The sequence below is a fragment of the Kryptolebias marmoratus genome, linkage group LG14 (genome assembly GCF_001649575.2).
Source record: "Kryptolebias marmoratus isolate JLee-2015 linkage group LG14, ASM164957v2, whole genome shotgun sequence".
NCBI classification, from domain to species: Eukaryota; Metazoa; Chordata; class Actinopteri; order Cyprinodontiformes; family Rivulidae; genus Kryptolebias; species Kryptolebias marmoratus.
Genome location: NC_051443.1, coordinates 23,099,587 through 23,118,674, shown reverse-complemented (window position 1 = coordinate 23,118,674; position 19,088 = coordinate 23,099,587). Strand labels below are relative to the sequence as shown.

The 19,088-nt window shown below is 37.1% G+C and overlaps 1 protein-coding gene across 1 annotated transcript in view; it reads right to left on the bottom strand.

The window, feature by feature from the left end:
* The window catches only part of si:ch211-127i16.2 (probable flavin-containing monoamine oxidase A), a 58,498-nt gene that overhangs the window by 34,458 nt on the left and 4,952 nt on the right, over positions 1-19,088 (bottom strand). The window contains exons 5-8 of the mRNA XM_017425485.3: positions 16,960-17,117; positions 15,258-15,347; positions 10,740-10,824; positions 336-436 (exon numbers count right to left, since the gene is read on the bottom strand). Of these exons, the coding sequence (XP_017280974.1) occupies positions 336-436; positions 10,740-10,824; positions 15,258-15,347; positions 16,960-17,117 (434 nt within the window). The remainder of the gene's footprint in view (positions 1-335; positions 437-10,739; positions 10,825-15,257; positions 15,348-16,959; positions 17,118-19,088) is intronic.

The following is a 19,088-nucleotide window of genomic DNA, read 5'->3' as shown; positions in this document are numbered from 1 at the left end:
ACAACAGTTCACTGCAAACCCATATGATGCACTTGATCCACTACAGATTACATGCAGTCTAACACCAATTAGGTGTTGTGATGAGAAGCTATTTTATTTTCTGTTTTTCAAGAGTATTCAGCTTGTAGGGCACCACAGCTGCTTCCACCCGCGTCGATCATCATATGAAATAACTTTTTGTCACAACAAAAAATAGTGGCTGGTAAAATATTTGAGTGGCTGGTAAAAAAATTTCCACTCCTGTTTGGGACCTATGTAAAGCTTATTTGCCCATAAAAAAAAAGTTTTTCATTAAAATTTCATGTAGATCAGTTCAACCATCTTGTGCAACTCACCGTCTGATATGTAATGATGAATTTTATCATATGGCCCACAGGCATGTTCTGGGTGAGGAACTCTCTCATGGCTGGCAGCGGTGGCTCGTAGTGGATCTTTGCTGTTGAGGAAACAACAGTAGAATGTGACTCTAAAAAGCAGCACATTCTTTTAATGTCAGCTATCCACCTTGTGCAATGTCAGAGAATTTATTTCCAACTGTAACTGAATTTATTTTTTTTTGCAAAGATGCTGTATTAATGGCTGCAGAGTCAGACATTACATAGTCTTCTTCAGCTCATCCAAAAGATTCACGATGGGGTTAAGGTCTAGACTTTGTGGTGGACAATTTTTATGTAAAAATTATGTCTCATGCTTCAAGAACCAATTATTCACAATTTGAGCCTCATTTTCACTCTGGAACATACACTACCAGTGAAGAAAAAAAAAAAGGTTATTGATAGAAAAACATGGTCCTTTAAGAATTTTCATTCACGTGAATTTGATGTGCATCCCTTGAAGGAATGCTTTTTTAAATTTTTGGTAGTTTTTATGATGTCCTTAGTTGTTTTATTCACTTGATGCACATCAATTATTTTTCCTTTTCATAAGAAGTTTTGCATTGTTTGGATGTGTCTTCCAACAGGGCAGATTAAGAAATATTAATCTATTAGGGGTTAAATCATTTGTTTCCACTTTTCCACTATTACACAGCAACATGTGGGACAATTCTATATACTTTATTTAAGAGAGAAAAAGAGAGAAAGGGAATCAATTGGTGACAAATAGCCCTTTAGAGCTAACCCCTCTATTGATCAGGCTTTGTAAATAAATCCCTCTGAATTAAAGGTACTTTGCTTGTTCCCTGACTCCAGAGTACTAATCACAGAACATAAATCTATAAATGTTTTATCTCAGTGCTGTGAGAACAGTCGAGTTAACTTCCTCACTAGCTAAAATCATACTATTTCTGCTGCTAAGGAAAGCAACATCAGCCCAAATCCAAGTTTCTAGCAAATTAATTGGTGGTAGAATTAAAATATTATATATGTTGAAACTGTGTAGAGCCTATCAGTAACCTCAAAAGAAAACTCCTAATGTGAAATAAAAAGACGAGCAGTAAAACTGATTAACAGTAAAATGATAAATGGCTCCAAACTAATTTCTTATTTAGATATTCAAATGACATCACTGTACTTTACATAAGGCTATAAGGCTTGTCAGGCAGTGCCATATTAATAATCTGCATTGTTTAGATCCTGAAAGTAAAAAAACAAACAAAAAAACAAAAGAGGCTTAATGATAAAATTGGGGTTTTCTTGCAGACAACCACCAGACAACCACCAGCAGTAAAATTCTTTCCAATTTCTGCTCTGGGACCACACAGACACCTCACTTTTGGCATCTTTTAAAGATTTTATTGATCATATGTGTCAGCGTCTCCACAAAGGACAAACTAAAAATTGGTTTTATCTGACAAAGAGCAAAGAGAAGTTTTTGAAAAATCATCAAACGTCCTTAAAAACAAGTGGCTTCCATCCATATTAGGAGATCAGTTAGAAAAGACAGCTCAAACGATAAAAACTGGTGTGTTGTGTGGAAAAAACAGGGACAGCAACCTGACACCAAAAAATGTCAGTACAAGCTTTTATAAAGCTGAAATCATTGAGGAATACAGCTGCCACACAAGACACTACCCTTTGTCACAGTCAGAGTTCTATCAGTAAAAACGGCAGTATATCCTGGCATCTGAATGCAGTCAGACATGAATTTTACATTATAATTCTGCAGCATGTAATAAAGAGAAATAACCTAATCTTATTTTGCCTTGATTCACTTTTAAAGTCCACTCAAGTTACCCAGAAGTTAAAGCTTAATATTGTTTTAATTTTTAATGATAAATGTCAGAAGTAATATTAAAACACTGAATGGGGAAAAAAATGTATTTTTTTTTTTTTACAAGAAAAAGCTCTGCATGGAGAAAATTGTATTCTTGTTTCTGTGACACCTGCATCCCACTCCCACCCAATCGACAAAATTTGCAGGACAAATCTTCTGTCAAAATAGTCACTGAGCTGTTGCACGCATTTGAAACCCATCTGTTTAGTTTCTGTAATTTTAAAGTGCCATATTTCTTTGTATTTCTGTTTTTCTTTGGTGATATGTATGCAAAACTCCCAGCAAGTTTTGCCGCAAACAGGCAAATGTGTTGTTCGTTGTGATTCCGAGTGAAAGTTGTGTGTTTTCTTGCAATTTTATGTCTCCAACTAATTTTCAACAGTTGCGGACAAGTATTTATATTCCCTTGTAAGACAAATAAGATATCCATTTACTCACACTCTGAGTGGTCAAAGCCATTTTATTTTAGGCTGGTAGTCATAATTTTATGGCTGATTGGTGAATTTCCTTTTCAAACAATGCCAACAAGACAGCTCAAACTAAATTCATGTCTTCAGCTCTTGGTTACAATCTAGATTGAAATGGTTACAATCTAGATTGAAAAAATATGCAACAATTGAATGACTGACATACTTCTAAAAGATCCGTTTATCAAGCAGAGAGGCTGAATCACTCAGTGAGTCACTGGTATTGTCTTTAGTACCAACAGCAGGTTAACTTAGTTTTATTTTTTTTGCCTTTGGTGAATTTTATTGATCAGCATTCTCTGTGTAACTACTCTTGTAATAAGGATAAATCTAAGACTGAGGACAATAGAGACTAAAGATTAGAATTCTAGATTTGCAGTGGAATTGGAAATAAGGAAAACATATTAAATTTCCCTTACAAGACGCTGAAGTAACTCTTATTTAATGATAAATTTGTAAAACAGCTGTAAGTTCAAGATATGTACAAGGTGGCTGTTTTTACCTCTGACTGTTGTTTGTAACACCCTTTCCTTTTAAAACACCATGGCATTTGATCCCGACTGAGTTTATTTTTACGAATACACAACTGGAAATCATTGACCTTCCTTCATTCAATTTCCTCTGTTACGGACACGCGAGTCAAACCTGACTAAGCCCTCAGTGTGAAGCTTCAAAATTTTCCAAATATTTTCTTAAGCAGAACTTTTCAGCATAGCACACAGGCGCTTTTAAGGTCTGACGGTGAAGGACAGGGAAACAGAAGCAGGAAAAGCCACTCAAATCAAGAAGCAACAAAGAAATAATGATTCAAGAAGCTGGTGTAGATTGTCAATCACCCAGCCCATGGCAAACCTCTCTTCCCCCGAAAAAAAGAAGAAATTAAAATACAAAACAACTGCATTTCTATTATATACTTGAAGATGTTTTGCTTAGCATCTGCAAAGCTTTCTCAATTTTAGACAGGACCGTGTGGACTTCCAAGCTTTAAAACTTCATAAGATGCTCTATTATGCAAGCTAAATTAACATGCAGATTAACCTTACTCCTATCCCACTGAGAAGTCATTAGGGTCTTTGTTTGCCTGGCTCACAAGAAAGATGCTTTGGTCACATGACTGAAGATGTGAATTAGATGGAAAGTGACCAGATATCAAGCGGGATGAAAAACAATAACATTTGAAAATGGTCACACCTAGGTATAACATGTTAAACTTAATAATTAAACTTTCTTCATACTTAAAAACCAACATGCCACAGGATTTGACAACTTGTTGAATACAAAATAGAATACAAAATAGGAAAAAAGTAATTTGATGCACAGGAACTGAAAGATAATTTCTTTGTGAATGTTACGGTCCCTGACCTACAGCAGGGGGAGCTCTCTTCAGGAGAGACAGGTTTTCTTACCCTTTTCCTATGTGTTTCAGGTTTACCTGGCTGCCACAGGTGCGGGGTGTTACAGCTCGTCAGCTGCTCCACAAAGAGCTTCACCTCAGACGTGCAGGAGGGCCCTTTCCTTTTTCTCTGGGCCTTGATCGGGTGTAACCTTGTCTGCGTGGTGTATTTTTAGAAGGAACTGTGCAGTGGTTCTGTGGGGGCAACTTGCTACTGGATTACTGACCAGTAAAGTTTGTGTTTTTTCTCTTCTCACAGTGGAAGCTGGTAGGGGTTCTCTGCCATTTATGTTCCAACCTTTTTCTCCTGTTTTGTGGTCAGGCGGGGAGTTTAGCCCTTGTACTTTTGAGTTTGCCTCTAGCCAGAGAGTTTTGGTTTTCATATTAAGAAGGGGTTTTTGTTTGTTATTTTGGCCTTGGAGACCCTGAAGCTTGAAGCTCCACTGTGATGTGAGATCTCATGTGTTCGCCGTGTTATACTGTTCCAGTTGTAAAATAAATGAGACCTTCTCTATGGTCATCAACTGTATGAGGCTCACTTGTTTGGTGTGTTACTCCCCCAGTGCCATGACCAGAGTACATTGAGAGGGTCGTAACAGTGAAACAAACAAACAAACAAAAAAAGACTTCATCTCAAATGGCTCCAATGAGTCTGCTTTTTAATCAAAACTAAAACAGGAATCCTTTAGATTTTGAAACTGGGCAGGTATCCATACCCAGAGCCATTTATAAAGAATTAGGCAATAATGACAAATGGATATGGATATCAGGAAGCCTGTTACAGAACAGACCCTTTACTGAATTACCTGCTTAGACCCTTGACACTTATTGAAATTGAAGGCTCGGTAGCAGAACCAGACACCCTCCACATCATTTGTCTATACACACACTGTCCTTGCAGAATTTCCAACTAGGATCTGTTGTTGCTTTTAACAAAAAAAAAATATATATATATATTTTTTTTTTAAAGAGGATGACCTCTTTAGCTTTAGTTTGCCAATGATTTCAGGTGGATATACCCGTTTATCCATTTAGGTTTAAATACCATAAAACTAGCTGTGATATAGCTCGTTAATGAATAAAACACAAAACAAGCCGTTTTAACTATTCGACATTCAAGATTTGTCTTCTCAAGACTCCTGAAGAGTTGCAGGCAGTTCTGGTTTCTTGGAAGTAAAATACAAAGAAATAACTGCTGCCTCAAAATGCCAAAAAGGACAGAAAAAAAAAAACCATCTATCATTCTGTGTGACATCCATATTTAGTGTTGGCTAAAACAATGGTGTGTGACAGTGCAGACGATGGGTTAGACACCAAAAAATAAGACTGACAGACGTTGAAAGGTTCCAAACTTTTCTGATCTCTAATTGTCAGCTTGATGTTTAAAGCTCCTCGGAGAAAAGAGGCTTTTCCTGCCAACTTGCTTCGTCTTATTTTAACTATAGTGTCATGAACCTTTTTATTTAACATGATAACTGAGGCATCTGGAGGCTGGGATTCAAAACTTGAGTTTTTGGCAGTTTTTCTGAGCATTACCCAGCCTGACCTCAGGATGAACTCACTGGGACATCCCCCTCACCCTGGGAAGATGGAAACTCTCATCAATGTTTTCTACAGTGAATGAAGGTTTTCTTACTGCAGAATGTTGCACTCTGTGGAGTCTGTGTGAATACACCGTAGCTAAGCAGCCAATTCCCACGGATAATAACACATTTTTAGTGTGGAGGTTTTAATGAGCTATTTGAAAATATCAGATGAAGCACAAGTTATTAAGTATGCTGATCACTTTACTGCTCAGTAACATGTAGTTTGACTTTGTTTTTGAAATATTTACGTTCATGTCACTTTGTGAAACTTGTAATTTGCAAGCAGGTTCAGAAATACTTAACAGTTAATACCACCGAGCTGTAATTTGGCATATCGTAAGTACAAAATTAATTAATCTAAAAGATGAAACAGCAAAAACAGAGTTTTGTTTTCCCAAAATATGGCATTGGATACTACCTTTTTCCTAAAGTTAGAGCTTGTGGACAAAGTGTTGCAAACTGGCCTAGAAAACACAAAAATGGCTAAAACTCAGTCAATTTTACAAGTATTGAGCTAAAACTTGATGCCTTAATATCAGAGTCATTCACAACACATACTCCAGATTGTGAGAGATTACGTAAAATTGTATATGTAAGATTTAACAAAAAAGTCTCTTTATTTCTCAACATAAAATGATCAAACTGGCATGAAGGTTGGCGGCCAATGTGCATTCCTTTAAGGAATGCTAAGTTTTTGACATGATGTAATTTATTGTTAGTTGGATTTTATTTGTTAACACACTTCTCTTCTGAAGCATCTCATTTTTAGACTTCTGGAGACGGAAAGAGGAGGCTAAATAACTTCATGTCTTAGAGAAAGATTTTAAAGATTTTTACTGTAAATGTTTTAAACACGCAAATTTTCAATTGGAAAAATTATTTGTATGCTGTTAGTTTTCTGAGACATATCAGAAACCATCAAAGTTGGTGGATCAGAACATTTTAGAAAAATAAAACCTGCAATGAGAATCTAATAAAAATTTGTCAATTTCTATGCAAACCTGAAATGTGGGTGCACCCTTAATGTAAATAAATCATTTGGCATTTGACCAAGTCTGCAAATATATCAGGATTATTAGACTTCCTAAACATTTTTTCCATGGATCTTGCCATTGTAAGCCTAATTTCAGTAACTTTGGCTGTTTTTATAGGTAAAAAACACGTTGTAGATAGAATCCGTTCATAAATGTTGCTTACATTTTTTACTTTAAAATGACACAATAATCATAAATATGAGATTGAATTGTGGGGATTCTGTTTCTTATTTTAAGATTTATTTTTTTACCGGTCTTCATGACATTGCGATAAATACCTTTAACATTTTCCATGGGTCAGTGAAGTTTTGCTAAATTACATTTGATAAATTTATCGGCCCATAAACACTTGCCGAGTCACTCATCGGGAGAGACGTAAAATGCAATGAGACAGCTTAAATTATTTTCCCTGTGTCTAAACCGATGAGATCAGAATCACACTGCGTTAATTATCTTCACAATCACTTGAGCTCCCACTTCATGTTTAATCCCCCGAATTAGGCTCCATTAGCTTCATTTACAGCACAACATACACTGACCCAGAATTTTGGCTCACACGGTGTCAGTTGGCAAATCAATGCAGATGTACTGCTTACCTGGGTTTTTTTTCCACTAATGTAAACAAGGCTCTGGACTTGAGCGTGAGTGGCAGATGTAATCACCTCCACAACACTGCCCTAGCTGTTTTCATTATAGTCGCTCCTCCACCATGAGAAAACGAGATGCCAGATAGACATCAGGTTGGCTGATTGTCAAGTTTGGTCGCAGTCAAATACACCCCCCCCTCTCTCTCTTTCTTGAGTCAGGTACAGTGACTTTTCCAAGTGTTGTCAGAAGTTCAATGATAAGTAAATGCACACAAACCAAAAACTTCCTGCTTCAAATAACAGAGACGGTAAAACATGTAGACTGCTAAATTAGCATGCCTAATTGAATCATACTTGAAATGCCTGCTGTGAAAGGCCACTCTGGGCTTTTATTCCATGATGTGGCAGAGTGAACAAACAAGACGAGCTAACATCCTTTTCAAGCACAGCAATCTCAAAAAGCAGTGAGACCAAACAGTTCATAAATCATTGAGGTAAGTGAGAGAAAAGGCAACAAAAAGGATTAAAAAAAAGCTGGCAGGAGTCGGTAATAAATAATGGATGGATGGATAGATGGATGGACGAGGAAATAAATCTATGAGCCAAGAGCAGGACGAGCATAATTTATTGGGAACGCGGAGCTCATTTCCAGAACTTACTCTGGCGTGTGTAAATACAGTGGCTCGTCTTTTAATGCCAGGCGAACTCCGGAGCTAAAATTATCTCTAGTCGTTTTTTGTTTGTTTTTTTCCTCTTAATTTATTCAAAAGCAAGAGACTTGAGAATGTAATTTGGGATGTCTGAATGAAAGCTCTGTAAACAAGACATCGGAGCCAAATGCAAGAGAAAATGGAGAGAGTAAACACGCTTTAGACCTTTACTGTCCAAGAGAGACCTGAAACTGTAACGCGATCATTGTCAACCCCATCTGTCCCCATTCTGCAACAATCTGGTTTTTAATGTATTCCCAACTTCTTTTGGGATAGGTGACGTCTCAATCACTGAGGGGCTGTTTTACGGATCGTTGTCAACCTCCTTGTTCCAATTCAAGGCCACGGGGTTTCACTGTGGCGTAAGAGCTAAAGCAATCTGTGCTGCATAATTCAGTACCGCTCTCAGACCTGTCTCATTAGGAATCCTGGCCATGTTCCACGCCTGAGAGTGTGAGGCTGTGACTGACAGATCTGTAGTTGGCTTAGGACAAATAAGCACAGACACAATGTAGTGCCTGAGCTCCAGCTCCAGCTCCTTACAAACCTGGCAAACCAACCTTGACTCCAGTTTCAACTCCAACCTGCATCAAGTCTTGAGTCAGCATCCCTTTATCTCGTTTCTCAATTTGTACATTCACCATTCCTCCACATGAGTCCCCCTTTTATGTTTTTTTCATCCTCATTTGCTAGCAGAAGAGCAAGGACAAGAAAAAGAAGAAAGGAGTTGAGGTACGAGGCATTTAATCGTTGGTTCGAAGCTTTCCTTTAACCCCTTGTTACTGTCACAAAATTATTTGCCAACCCTTCTGCAGAGTCTGCCTGAAATAATTTACAAGAAACTTCATTTTAAGCACTTTTTGAATGTAACAGGTTACTTCTAACAAGGAAGACTTATAACAAATGTGGTGCTTTATCTCAACAAATTTTGCACTTGGGTTTATTCAAGCATAAAGAATCTGAAGACTTCTGAATGACTTATTAAAAAAGTAAAATTATCAAGTAAATAAACTCAGATATTTTGTTTTTGCTGCCTAATTTGCTATTTTTTTGTTCTTAAAATCACTAAATGACTTATTTAAACTTACCATGCTTCAGTTGACACAAACAACTTTCAGCTAACTGAATTTGTCTCTTTTGACCCGCTTTTTCTTCCATCCCTCTGACTGTGACCCAGAGACTGACTTTGACCAAATATTTTATTGAATATTTTCACTTGTAAAATGCAACTGTAAATTAAAGGCCTTGCATTCCTGGAAGGGATGCATATCTCTGTCTGTCTTTTAACGAGGATCATCTGAGAAGGGATGGATTTGTAGCAGTTTTGGTCAAACTTTGAAAAGTAACACTATGCATGATCTCATGTGACATCATGGGATGTCACTGTGTGTGTTGCGAATGACTAACACATCAAATGTCTTCTCTCTGGGCGGTAGCCATTTTTGTCTTTGATAAGGTTCATTAACTGTGGTGGCTATCTTGAATGGAGCTAACTCCAGAAGTTCATCATTTGTAGAAGTTCCTTCAATCATTACTTTTTGAGTTTCATTCAAATATGTTCATAGTTTCATGAGACATTGTTCGAATGGTACAGATAAATACACACAGGAAAAAACATCGCTCCACCTTCACCAATGGGCAATAACTATGCATCAATTGAAAGTTGGCATACATTTCTAATTTGTCGCATCTTTGTCTATCGTGCTTACTTTACCTAAAATCAAAAGAATTTTAGGCTTTTCAGTGCTATATCACATTTACCAACTTACACACATTAATGGTGCAAAATTATGCAGAAATATAAAAAAATATGGCAAATGACCCTGCTGTATCTTCTCTCTAATGTTTCAATCAGGTTTCAGTAAGCCAGTTTTTTATGATCTATGAAAAAATTACAAATTAAAGTTAGCTGCGACAAATAAACTAATTTTTTTATACAGCACAGTATTAATACGTCATTCTACTTTTGTAAATCATCCTTGAACATACGATTGCAGAGTATACGCCAGCTCTTTTTTTTTTTTTTGCTCTTTTTTTTTCCTCCAAGTATTTTATAAACTAAGATACTTTTCCAAAATGTTTTGCTGAGATTGATTTTGGCATCACAGTTACAGAAATGAGATCAGGATAAACACTGTCTGAAAAGGGCGAGGATAACAAATCTATCCCAGAATTTACATACTTAAAGTCAGCAGTTGATTAGAGGTTTGAATGCAAGATTTCGGTTTACCCAAAAGGAAAAACTACAAGATGATTTTGATAAGAAGGCATTTCAGATCATGATTTAAATCCACAAGCAAGGCCAATTTCAAACATAAGTCTCTTATATTTGGAACAAAGTTTTCTCTCAATTTTTTAAAGTTTAATTTTCAACATGAGAAACGACCCCCCTGCAGGTGTCCAAATGTTTCTCTCCTTGATTGCAGACAAGTTGGCAGTGACGTGTTTACCACTTTCAGCTTCCCACTTACAGCCATGGCGAATGTCACATTAGCCCCCCCAGTTAAAGTTTTTGGCTTCAACTCTGGCGATGGTTGAAAATCAAATCCAAGCAATTCTTGAGCTCGGACAGAATGTACTTAAAGCCCAAAGTGTCTCCCACATCCCGGAGCCAGAAAAAATTGAGGAAATTTGTTGATGTAGATGCATGTATGCGCAAGTTCACCACCTTTGACAGAACTGATGAGAGAGTGGGATATTTGCCTTCTGCATTTGGTGACTGGACAGATGTGGGAGACACACACTGACCTGCCAAATGAGGGGGGCAAGTGACGATCACAGCTCTGCACAGGAAGGTGTCGCTGTTTGTTTTGACCCTGGCCCACTCTGCATCCTGTGCAAACATTTAAAACAGAAAAATATTTCAGTTAACAGGCAAGTTGCACAGAAAATCCCATCTTCTTTGGTGTTCTGGAGCAGCTTGTAAGGAATATTTTGCTGTGAGAAAAAAAAATAAAAATAATTTCAGTAAGTACTAATCCCTCTTATTACCAGTAGCTCACCTCACTTATCTCAATATATTAAGAAATGCATTTCCTGAAGCCTTCTTCTTGAACCTAATTATGTATTTCTGGCTACTATTAATAGGTATTTGAGCATTTAATGGTGTATAACACTCAGAAACTTTAGTCCCTGGAAAAAAAAAGTATTTGTTACATTAAACGCCAAATTTGTCTCATTTATCAGGAAGACATTAGAGAAAGAAAAACATAAAGATCACTTGTGAAATTATAAATTAAATTAATGTGTTTGTGTTTAATTTACTGAATCCCATTGGATTATGATGTTTGAAAGTGACACTGATATCTGCAGTGAGAATTAGGGAACAGTTGGAAGAGAGACTGGAGAGGTGAAGGTATGGTCTAGAAAAAAAAAGAGGAATGAAGGAATCAGTGGAAGCAAACAGAATCCACGTGTATGAATGAGAGACAGGTGGAACAGTGTAGCTGCGAGGAGTAGAGCTACTGAAAGTGGATGAGTTTATGTGTCTGGGATCAACTATCAGATCCCAAAAGAGATGAAGAAAAGAGTGAAGGCAGAGCAGAGTGAATGGACACGAGTGTTGGGAGTGATATGTAACGTGTTGTATGCTTCAGAGATGGTGGCTCTAACAAAAAGACCGGAGGAAGAACCAGATGAAAATGTTAAGAGTGACCAAATTGGACAAAATTAGAACTAACATCAGAGAGACAGCTCAGGGTGAAATTGTTTAGAGACAAAGTTAAGGTGATATGTCACTGGGCTGAAATTCTTGGAGACAAGTTGGTGACTCAAAATTGCAAACTCAGTGGCCAAAACATTCTGGAGACTCCCTCATGAATGCCATTCTCCAACTAGTTGGGATACCAGGGAGACACCACGATTAGAAAAGCATGTTGGAGATGGTTTGGACGTGCAGAGGTGGGATAGTAGATACAATGGACAATGGGTCTTAAACATGAAGCTGCCAGGGAGCAGGAAAAGAGGAAGACCAGAGAGAAGAGTCATGGGTGTAGTGAAGGAGAATATGCAACGTGCAGAGGGTTGGTGTGACAACGGAGGATGCTGGGACAGAGTGAGATGAAGGCACATGATGCACTGTGGCGACCCCTAAAGGAAGCAGTTAAAAGAAGAACAATAATGTCAAAATGGACAGTTAGTTTAAAACATTGACATTGTATGTTTGATACTTGTTTGTCAGATAAAACTGCATATCGCTCAAAAAGAACGGCATAAGTCGACTAACTTTCCCTCCGTTGTGTTTGTGGAAACTGTCCCGATGGTGGGAAAGATGGTGTCACATGTCAGTCTTTGTGTTCAGCAAACAGCATCAGTTGGCATCCAGAGAAAACAGTCATGCCCAATGGGAAGTCTTAGACCAAGCACTCTGAAAATGGGAGTCTGAAGTTTTATGGGTCCTTCATGCAGCACTCTGGGTCGGGCCTTTCTATTACAAGGGTTTACAACCTCATACCTCATTACTTTGAAAGTGAGTGGTTCAGTAATGTCCTTGCCAAAACATTTTTCAAAGCTTGGTCCATTAATATATGAAATATAACCTAGATTTTTATGGAGCTGGACTCTCATATTGGCAGTTGTTGAACAGTGAGGTAGAGAAAGGATGATTTCTTGTTCTTTTGAGTCAAGAAATTTGGATACAGTGGATATTATGCCATTTTAATTTTTATTCAATAAGTTAGTTCAAGATAAACTTATCCATTTTTCCGTCTGAACATTATGCATGCTTTGGTACTTCTGGGGCCCACAGATTATCCAAATTAGCATCCATCCTCCTCAGTCAAGCTAGTAAACAGGATGTAGAACAAGACTCCTCCTGGTTGACTTCTTGTTGATTCACACACACATGAAAGGAAATTTTAAATAGTACACACAGCCTGCAAGAGTTTCTAAATGAATCACATTCTAGTCACTAAAATGCCTCATTGTGAAGTTTGTGACACTCATTTCAGATTTTGTCTAGAGCAAAATGTTTGTTGATTCATTGTGCGTCTCAGAAGTTGTAGGTTGAATTGGTCATTACGCCAACATGATGACAACATCGCGGAGGTCTTGGATGTCTGACATAAAGCCCGTTTAAGCACTTGTTTCTCGATTTACCTCTCAAGGCACCTCTTCACTTTCACAATATCACTATCACAAGAGAACCATCTTGCCAGGCTTCATGACGTTGTGCTACCAAACAGAACACTCCACTGGTTTTAGGTACAATGAAAGTCAACACCAGTTTTTCATTACTTATAGTTTCAATTATATTAATTCCATTACATGATAAAGAACAAAACTGAACAGTTTTCTCTATAAAAAATACCCTCAGATTATGGCAAAAATGCCATTTACAGATTTAAATGGTTAAAGCTAACCCAAAACAGAACCTTTCATGTGTAAAATACTGAAACTGTTTTTCTTTTTCTGAACAGTTTTGACTGAAGACCTCTCAGATGTGTGCCAAGATAAGTTTTTGTAGAAGACTTTAAAGACTCCTGTGATTCTCCAATTTTCAGTTTTTATGTTTTCCTCTTTTTTTTTGCCTGAAACTTTTATATTTGTACAAGCTGCTTATAAATAAGCTATTGAGCAATGCAAACTGAGTAATACTATCAAAAACTCCATTGTGAAGAACCTAGAACTTTAAAAAAAATATATATATAAATTAAAACTTTCTTTAGCCCAGTAATACATTATGCTTAACACTTCACATTTCTCAGCCCCACTGAAATGACACTCAGTGTTATAATTGAACGTAACAAACCTTAAATAAAGAATGAAAGGCCAAGCATTTCTTGAAGGGACGCATATCGGCCAAAATGTTAGATTAAGCTCATTTTAGGACTAGGAATGATGAATCTTATGCTATATTGCAATATCTTGGATGATTTTGCATGATCTGCATGTGTTGATCATTACTGTCCACTACTATTACACGAATCTTTAGCTCAATATCAGTAAAATTCAATGAGTTATATTTATTTTTGTGTTGGCTAGGTATGAGTGGCTGTGACGGACATCTTAAACTGGGTAGACTAACTATTAACCTAGTCTAGACAAAGACTGCGGCCATTTTTCCATACTCTGTGCTTTATGGCTGATGTCACGGATGATAAGGTATGAACTATTAATAAGTACCTGACAGAGCATCACTTGAAGAATGACCAGACTTTTTCCTTCTGGCTGTTACAGATGGATTTAGAGTTTCTAACATCCTTATGAATCAGGAGTGTTCTTTTAGTTTTAATGTATCATGGCGCTGTTGCCTCTCAACAGGAATGTCTGAGGTGTAAACGCAACCTCTCCAACTGGGGACTTAAAAGTGTGGCCTTTGGTCTGAGCTCTGCTTCAGCCGTGGTGAAGTGGGAACTCTAAATTGCCCGTGGCTGTGAGCGTTGAAGTGAATGTGTTTCTCTGTCAATATGTGTTGGACACCTTGATAGACTGGCAAAATGTCAAGGTTGTGCTCGGCTTCTCAACCACCTTGTGCTACATGATACACACACACTTCCAATAACCTTGTACATAAGTGGATATAAAAAAAAAAAAAATCTAATTGTCTCTTTGCCATTGTCCAAGTCTTGAGTAGCATATTAGGAAGTAGAATGACAATTGATTTTTGTTTTATTTCATGAATTAGTATTATAAACAGTCACGTTTTGGGGTAAATAATGGTATCTATTTATGACTTTTAAATGACGAGCTGTTTTATATAATCTATACAAATAGTAATGTTAAATGAGTAATATAGTCTATACGTTAATCTTTTAAGAAATTATCAATAACTGTAAGAAAAAGAATCAGTTAAGTTTGTGGCATTTGAAACAATTAGCAATCAACAAATAACCAATGTAATTTTTTTTAGCCATTTCAGCTCAAACGAAGAGTCAGAAAATATGGAGAATTATCTCAAACAATTCCATGTCTGACATTTTAAGCTGGTTATCCAACCAAATATCTAACCTACACAGTCTAATAACAAAAAGGAACAAGATAAATGCTATATCTAGTAAATTTTTTATCAACTTGTTTGCAGAATTTCAGACTACATCTGGGGAATAAATTAATACATGTACAGGCATGTGGAGAAATTAATGTTATACTGATGGAGTCCAATGCACTTAAGAGTACATGCTTCGGCCTCTCAGCTGTGAATGAGTAAAACATTCAGGCGGAACAGACAGTCCCCCTCACACAAGACGGGCTGTTTCCCCAGCGAGGAAGCTGCTATCTCAGTGTCACGCCTCATCAGTCCCCGAGTGAGACGTTACTGTACTTTACCTGCCATATGGCCGTCACAGCAGAGCCCAGCCGGACATTCTTCCACCCAACACGTTCCACCAGACACTCTGAAAGCTGCTGGGTGCCTCCCTGTGGAGAGACAGATATCACACGTCAAATTGGCCTTAACATAACATTGATTGAAGATATATATAAATATATTTTCTTTGTTTGTTTGCTTAAGAAATCAAGGTTGTTCTTGTTGCAGTGATAGAACAGACTGCATTGTTTTAAAGCATAACAACTATGTTGAAAATACATTACCAACAATTTGTTCATTGGCTTTTTCAGGTTTTCCTTTAAGATAAAAGTTTGACATTTTTGTAAAACCATTTTTTCCACTGCATTTGCACCTCTCATCCACAGGTAAACAGTGCTTTATGTGACAAAAACAAATTTAATCCGTAACTACACAATTCCAGATATTTTCTGAAACAATTATATATATTTTTAAACAAGTATGTTTTTCTCAGAAAGAAAATTCATCCACACAAACAACAGTAGGTGGCGATAACATTATCATTTACGACATGTTAAAATTCAAAGAAAGACCCTTCTGAGCACGTCTAAAGATTTTTCCAAGACCATCATAGCTTGTTAATTTTTTATTTATTTGTTTCATTGTTTTTACTTTTGTTTTCAAATGATTTTCCATTTTGAAATTTAATGGGGCAATGCAAACAAAGTAAGATGGAACCAATAAAAATGGTTCCACTGATTTAGTTTTTAATGCAGAAAGCACTTGACAGGGATTTTATGAAACCAATTATGTCATATTGTATTTCATGTATGCCAACTATGGCTTTATATTTTACACATGATCTAGAAATCACAACAATGGAGTCATTTTAATAGTTTTTTCTAGTTTGAGTCCAACTTGCTCCAACCCAGATTCAGCTGGTTCCACACAACAAGGGAAGGCAGGGACAGAGGGTCTAGAATATAAACAGTATATGGTTATATTGTATCATTAATTTTAACGTTATCCTCACATGTTGGAGCAGCATGGGTACTTCAGCTTTTTTGTTAAAATTTCTTCTTTTAGATTCGACAGATTGGGTTTTATTTTCAGTAAAAAGAATTGTTTTACACAAATATCCAGATTTAAATAGTCAGCGTTTTAAATAAGTCATATCTGTAAAACGTCCTGTCTTTTGAAAATATTTCTTTAAAGTTCATGGAAAGTTTAAAGTATATGAATACAATCCAAGATATGTAAGCCGATTTATTTTTTTTTTAGCCTTGAATTCTTTCTGGTGTGCAACAAAAACAAGACTAGATCCATTCCAAAATGACATTTACAGCAATGCTCTCACTGCACTGTCTATGTTTTCATGTCATTTCTTCAAGGCATGTCTGGAATTAAATCACAAGAAAGCTGCAACTGATGAAAAAAGTGGAACAAAGAGTACTGCTTTTATGGGTGTTTTGAACAAAAAGCATTGGTGCCCTTTTCTGAATGACCTTGTTAATCCATTAGTTTCTACTGCCTTTTTTTGGCCTTCAGCCCATTTCTACACTTTTACAACAGCAGGAGGAGGGAAAGCTTGGATGCAGAGATACAAACATGGATTTCTTTGGAAATATACATTTAAGGAAAAATCAGAAGCCTCAAGCCTCAAACTTCAAGCATAAGTGGAACCTAACCTCCAGTTTTGAAATTACAATTAAGTCAGTAGGGGAAGCGATCCGACCGATGTACCTTTATCTTGAACTCCTGAGCACAGCCTGGAGTGCTCTCCAGAAGTGCCAGCACCCCTCCAGCTGCTGCAGCATACATGAGGAAGAATAGAAATGACATCTGGGATGGCTCCATGCCAAAGACCGATCTGCTGCACACTCCAAGTTGCTCCTTCAGCTCTGTCGCGGAGGGATGGATGAATACACGGAGACTTGCAATAATCAGACATTTCACTGCAATGACAGCATTCACCTCGACTGTTCTTTGCAAGCCACAAAACAGCACTTTATTCCACCACAAAAAGTGCTCCCGTCCTGCTCGAGAGGGTGAATATTACCTGTAATCATCTTGTCAGATTTTGACTCCTATTTTTCGTGTGAAATCAATAAATCCAGCGCGGCAAAGTAATTTAATTTGGCAACAAAAAAACATCTGATTATGCTGGTTAAAGTCACAAGTCCTTTCACATCAACAGATGAATGTCTCAACAAAACGCTATCTGTCAGATATGAGCATTAATGAATGAACGCGTGCTTGCCAAACTGAGACGGTAAATGTTATGTCTGCGTAACATCACCTTTTGAAATCTGTCTTTGTAAGTGTTAAAGCAGACTTTATTATGGCTGCAAAGTACTGCTTTTCTTTTAGCTCATATCTTTTTTTTGTTCTTGTTCTACCACTTTTCATCTTGCTGAGGACACCATATCCACATGGAAGAATGGTGGTGGCTGTATCATACTGTGGGGATGGGCTTTCATCAGCAGGGGACTGTGGGAAACTGGTCAGAGTTGATGGAAAAAAAAAATCACTGGAACAAAATACAGACAATTTCTTTGAGATGAACTTGTTGGAGTCCTCTAGAGATCTGAGACTGGAATGGAGGTTCACCTTCCACCAGGAGAATGTCCCTAAACACACTTCTGAAGAAACACTCCAGTGGTTTAAGGAAAAACAGTTAAATGTCCCGGAATTGTCCTGTCAAAGCCCAGACCTCAATCCAACTGAGAATCTTCATTTAATTTAAAGATTGTTGGACACAAAACTTCAGTTGTTAGATGGACTAAGATCACGGAGACGGACCTGGAGAACCTTGTTGCTGTAAATGCTGCTAAAGATGACTCTACAAAGTTTTACGTTTTGGGGATGAATACATATGCATGCAACATCTTTCAGTTTTATATATTTTTAGAATTATTTAGAACAACTGTTTTTCAATTTAACTTCATTAATGTGAAGCGTTTTTGTAGAATTATTACTTATAGTAAGTTCTTTCGGCTGCTCCCTTCTTCAGGGGTTGCCACAGGAAGCAGACTCACTCGAACGATTGGGCAATTGTTTTACACCGGATGCCCTTCCTGCCACAACCTGGGTTCAAACCTGCAACCTCAGGATTACAAGACCATGGCACTGACCAATAATTGTAGAATTATTACTTATAAACAAATTAAAAATCATTTTAAATTTTAGATACAGAAAGATTAGCAAGAAGGATGATTTCTTCTGCAACCCATTGGAGCTGCCATAAAAAATCTGAAATCAAAGGAACACTTTGTGCATTTTCACAAGCTGGATTTTCTCCCATTTTTAGTGATAAATTGGTTTAGAAACTCCACTTGTTTTCACATATTTGCACTTCTGTACCACACTGCGTCACAGTTAAAAGGACACGGCGATGAAAGCAACAGAAACAAGCACATTTTTACAGCATGTGAGATTCGGACAACTAACAGTAAAAAAAACAAAAAACAAAATCAGATTAATTTGTTGGTTTCAGTTCTGATATCATGCAAAGACTAAAAGAGGATAGAAGTAGCAGGAGCTATTAACTTTCTAAATTCAGATCAGAGGACACAGCTCTATCTGCAACAGTTAAATGTTGAGTCATACAGCCTTGTGTGGATCTGTTGAATAGCAGGAGGTAGACATAAATGTACAGATGGAGCTTGGTATGATGGCCATTTCCTTAAGTAGCCCTTGGAAATCTAAAGCAGCACACGAGCCAGCTATCATCTTGTGCCAGAGAAACAGAATGATCTTTAATTACTCCTTTTTTTTCCTCCTTACAGAGTAGCCATCATTACGCTATAGATATTTTTAGCAACATTAATTAAATAAGAATATCTTAGAAAATCAATAAACCACTATATCAG